This window comes from Talpa occidentalis, unplaced genomic scaffold, assembly GCF_014898055.3.
Source record: "Talpa occidentalis isolate TD23 unplaced genomic scaffold, MPIMG_talOcc4v2.1 talOcc4.17, whole genome shotgun sequence".
NCBI lineage: Eukaryota > Metazoa > Chordata > Mammalia > Eulipotyphla > Talpidae > Talpa > Talpa occidentalis.
Genome location: NW_023601754.1, coordinates 7,222,480 through 7,226,389, shown reverse-complemented (window position 1 = coordinate 7,226,389; position 3,910 = coordinate 7,222,480). Strand labels below are relative to the sequence as shown.

Below are 3,910 nucleotides of genomic sequence, written 5' to 3'. Positions count from 1 at the left end.
CTACAGAGGAACAAGAAGCCAGTGAGGGTTCTTATACTACTCCTGGCCAGTCTCCAGCCCTGTCAGCTTGTAGTGGAAGTTGCTGCTGAGGGCCAAGTGACCTGGGGTGACTAAGGGTTTCTCATCTGGCTGAAAGTGCCGGGAATACCCAGAGTGCATATGGGTGTCTCGTCCTCCCCCAGCAGCACCTGCCCTCAGGTGGACCCCTTAGGGATGTTCACACAGCACTACCTTGTCCTCTGCAGGCTCCAGGAGACCGGTGCTGACAGTGCTGTCTGGGGTCAGGTGGTATTCCATCCACAGGACAGCCCCATGGCTCCTCCCAGGCCTGCGGGTTTAGGGGAGGGGACAGTGGACAAACTGAAACAGTCACACTCGAGAGAGGTGGGTCTGGCCATGGCTCCTCTGCTTCCAGGAAACCGCCGGTCTTCCCTACTTCCATCCTCCCCATTAAGGAACTAGTAACCCTGCACCTGACTAAAGGCCTTATGGTAAAAAAGCGGGCTGAGCAAGAAGAGCCACACGTAACGCTCCCACTCACTCCTCGCAGTACGGCCCAGCACAGCCTGAGGTCATGAAAGTGCACCCTGGCACCACAGGTTGAAAGAGCCCTCCCAGACACCCTGGATAAAAGCCCAGACAGTGACTACCCTGCCGCCCCCTTGTCAAAGGAGCCCTGAGGCTCTGAGCTCCCGGCATCCAGCCATCAGAAGTGGTTTCTTCCTCTAGGAAGGGGGGTGGAGCTGGAAGGGGCTGAACGAAGCTCACAACAAGCAGCCTCACCAATGTCTAACCTGCTTTAATTCCTAGGAGAGTACAGAAAAATGGTCCAATGGGTAACCATGGCAACCAAATTCACGTTTCTCTGCAGCTATGAGCCAACGCACTGCTTAGCTCAAAGGGAGCCTCTGTTGTGGGGGGTTGACCAAAGCCCACTCCGGTTCTCCCTCCCCACCTGGCACACCCAAAGGTGTGGGGACCTGCTATATACTCAGGGCCACTTCAGACCCAGAAGGGCAAGGCTGAGGCCAGAACAGTCGCCCTGCACTACAGTTTCCAGAGTACTTAGTCCCTAGGCAGGAACTATTAGACAAACACAGGCCCTGCCACTTGCAGGCCCCTCCAAGTAGACTCCCTAGGACCAGAGCCAAACTTACCTCCTTAGTTTAATAGAGCCCTCAGCACGGACAGGCTGCACGGGGACTGGCTGCCGAAAATCAAAGGTGAGGATCTGCTGGGGGTCAGAGAGGCTGCGGCAGGGGTACTCCCACAGAGGATGGGGCTCGGCCTCCTTGCTCTCCCTGAAGTCCAGGGCATGCTGAGGAGGGAAGGGGAGGTGGAGTCTGCAGAGTCTGAGCCAGAGCCAGTGGCCCAGGGACAAGGGGCTCACATCCCCATCTCCAGGGTTTAAGCCTATGACTCCCCTCACCGCCATGCCCAGGTCCCTCAGGGAGACAGCCAAGTCACCTGGCAGGAAGTCCTCATAGAAAGACTAGAGGCTGGATCAGACCAGCTGGCTCATTCTCCCCTTCACCAGTCACAAGCCATCTCTTCAGCAAGTCACCTCATCCCTCTAAGTCTCAATTCCTTCTTTGTAAAGTGGGATAATACTGCCCATCTCACGGCTACTTTGAGGACCAAGTAGCTACAGCAGGGAAAACTCCTGCTGCCTGGATACTCGCCATCCAGTACCCCAGTGAGCGCTACAGCTGCTGGGTCACCCTACACAGGTCCCAGGCAAGGCGAGACAAGCAACCCCAGAACCTGGTGAGCACTGCCTTCCAGCCAAATCAGGGCTGGGTGGGAAAGTGCCTAGAGGGATGAAAGTCACACGGGAACTGGCAGCAGGAAGGAGACCAAACAAAATCAAGCAGGGGTGAAGCACACAGAACGGGCTAGGGTGAGCTGAGGGGCAGGCAGGGGTGAATGCAGGGTGGCCAGAGGAGTGGAGGCAGGGGTCACTGTCAGGGTGACAGCAGGGGAGACTGTGGGGAAGGCCAGGAAGTCATGGGGTTTTCCTGCTGGAGATAGAGGGGCCACACTTAGCAATGACAGATATACTTGGGCTCTGAGTAGAAAAAGGCAGATGGGCTAAGTGGGAGAGAGAAGAGGCTGCTTAGGAGAGATAAAAGTTGCCCAAAACAGGACAGTAGCGGGGAATCCCCAGTGGTGCGGCAAGTTGAATGCAGTACTGTGAAGCTGTCCGCAGCCTCTGCAGCGCCGGTTCGATTCCCGGCTGGCCAGGGAGATTCCCACATAGCAAGGCAGACCTCTCCTGTCTTGCCTGCTGCTCCCCTCAGCAGTGTACTTCAGTTCTTCTGCCTGTTCTGCTCCCTGCTCTGTCTCTGGTGAATTCTCTCACCCTTCCGTGCCTCTGGCCTGTACCCCAGTGCTTGTATAAATAAATAAATCTGGGCCTCCCCTGGTGGCGCAGGTGGTTGAGCGCAGCGCTGTGAAGCTGTCCACAGCCTCTGCAGCACTGGTTCGGTCCCAGCCGGCCGGCAAGAATACCACATGGTGAGGCAGACCTCTCCTGTCTTGCCCGCTGCTCCCCTCAGCAGTGTATTTCGTCAGTCTGCCTGTTCTGTTCCCCGCTCTGTCTCTGGTAAATCTTCTCACCCTCCCGCACATCTGGCCTGTACCCCGGTTCTTGTATAAATAAATAAATAAATCTTTTAAAACAAATAAATAAATGAATGAACGAATAAATAAATAAATAAATAAATAAATAAATAAATAAATAAATAAATAAATAAATAAATCTTTCAAAAACAAAAACAAAAAACAGGACAGTAGCAGCAAGGGGAAAAAACTGGACCACCAGCCACTCACTGAACACCGGGTGGTTATGGAACCAATGACCAAGTACAAGAAAAGGTGAGGACTTGCAGTGAGGATGCCTGGGACCTGAGTCTAGGTGACTATAAAATGGCAGCTGGCCTAGGATGGGACAAGGAAGGGGCCAGGTGGGATGGAGGGAAGAGCAGGTAGGTTTTGGAAGCATTGCAGTCAGAGTGCCTAAGTCACCCCAGTGGAAAAGCTTCTTGGTCTGAGCTCAGTGGAGATGCAGACATTGGGCAACAAGAGAGGAGTGGCAGGGGGCAGTCAGGGAGGGAGGACAGGGCCAGGACAATGTCCTGAGGGAGACCCAGAACACATGACACTTTAGGGGATGAGAATGGTGGGAGAGTCCAGGAACGAGACTGAGGAGTGGAGAGAGAGCACCGAAATGTGCAACGACTTGACACAAAGGATATTTCTAGAAGCATGGAATGGTCAGTGGTCTGCCACAGAGGAGCAGGAAGGCTGAAAATATCCATTAGATTTATTTTCTTAAAAAAAATGTTTACACAAGCAATTCACGTTCTCAGTGGAAATATGTGGACAGAAAAATGAGCAGGAGGAGGGCAAACTGCTTCTTAATCACATAACTAATGTTTTGTTGTCCACTGTTCCGCCCTCCTTTCTGACACTAGCATGACTGCCGGGGCTCTGGCAGCTGCTGTCCTGGTGCTGACCCAATCCCCTGCCTCTTAGCATTAGGGCATTGCTAATATCTACTGTATCAGTAAGCCTAAAGGACCCTCCTTCTACATCCCTCCCCATACCTACCACCATGCTCCAAAATGGAGTCCCTAAAATGAAAATGGCTGGCTCAAAGGGTTACCACCAAAGCACCGTCTGGAAGACTGTCCCATCAAAGAACTAACCACTGATACTGGCAGGACAGTCCCAGCGGCACATGGACTGGGGTCACGGAGAAATGTGGTGACAAGAGCTGGAGGGAAGGGTCAGTGAGGTCGGGCTGGGAGTAGCCCGAGGCCCAAAACTGAGACACATCTTGCTGTTCCCACATACCTGGAAGACACATTACCTTCCCCAACCCAAGGACACCCCAGTTCCTGATTCA

At 53.5% G+C, this 3,910-nt stretch overlaps 1 protein-coding gene across 4 annotated transcripts in view; it reads right to left on the bottom strand.

Annotated features, from left to right (window-relative positions):
• PRMT7 (protein arginine methyltransferase 7) overlaps positions 1-3,910 on the bottom strand; it is a 50,047-nt gene that overhangs the window by 1,400 nt on the left and 44,737 nt on the right. For all 4 annotated transcript variants that reach the window (XM_037515967.2, XM_054696934.1, XM_037515970.2 and 1 more), the window contains 2 exons: positions 1,158-1,318; positions 232-328 (listed from right to left, as the gene is read on the bottom strand). In XM_037515967.2, coding sequence (XP_037371864.1) covers positions 232-328; positions 1,158-1,318 — 258 coding nt within the window. The remainder of the gene's footprint in view (positions 1-231; positions 329-1,157; positions 1,319-3,910) is intronic.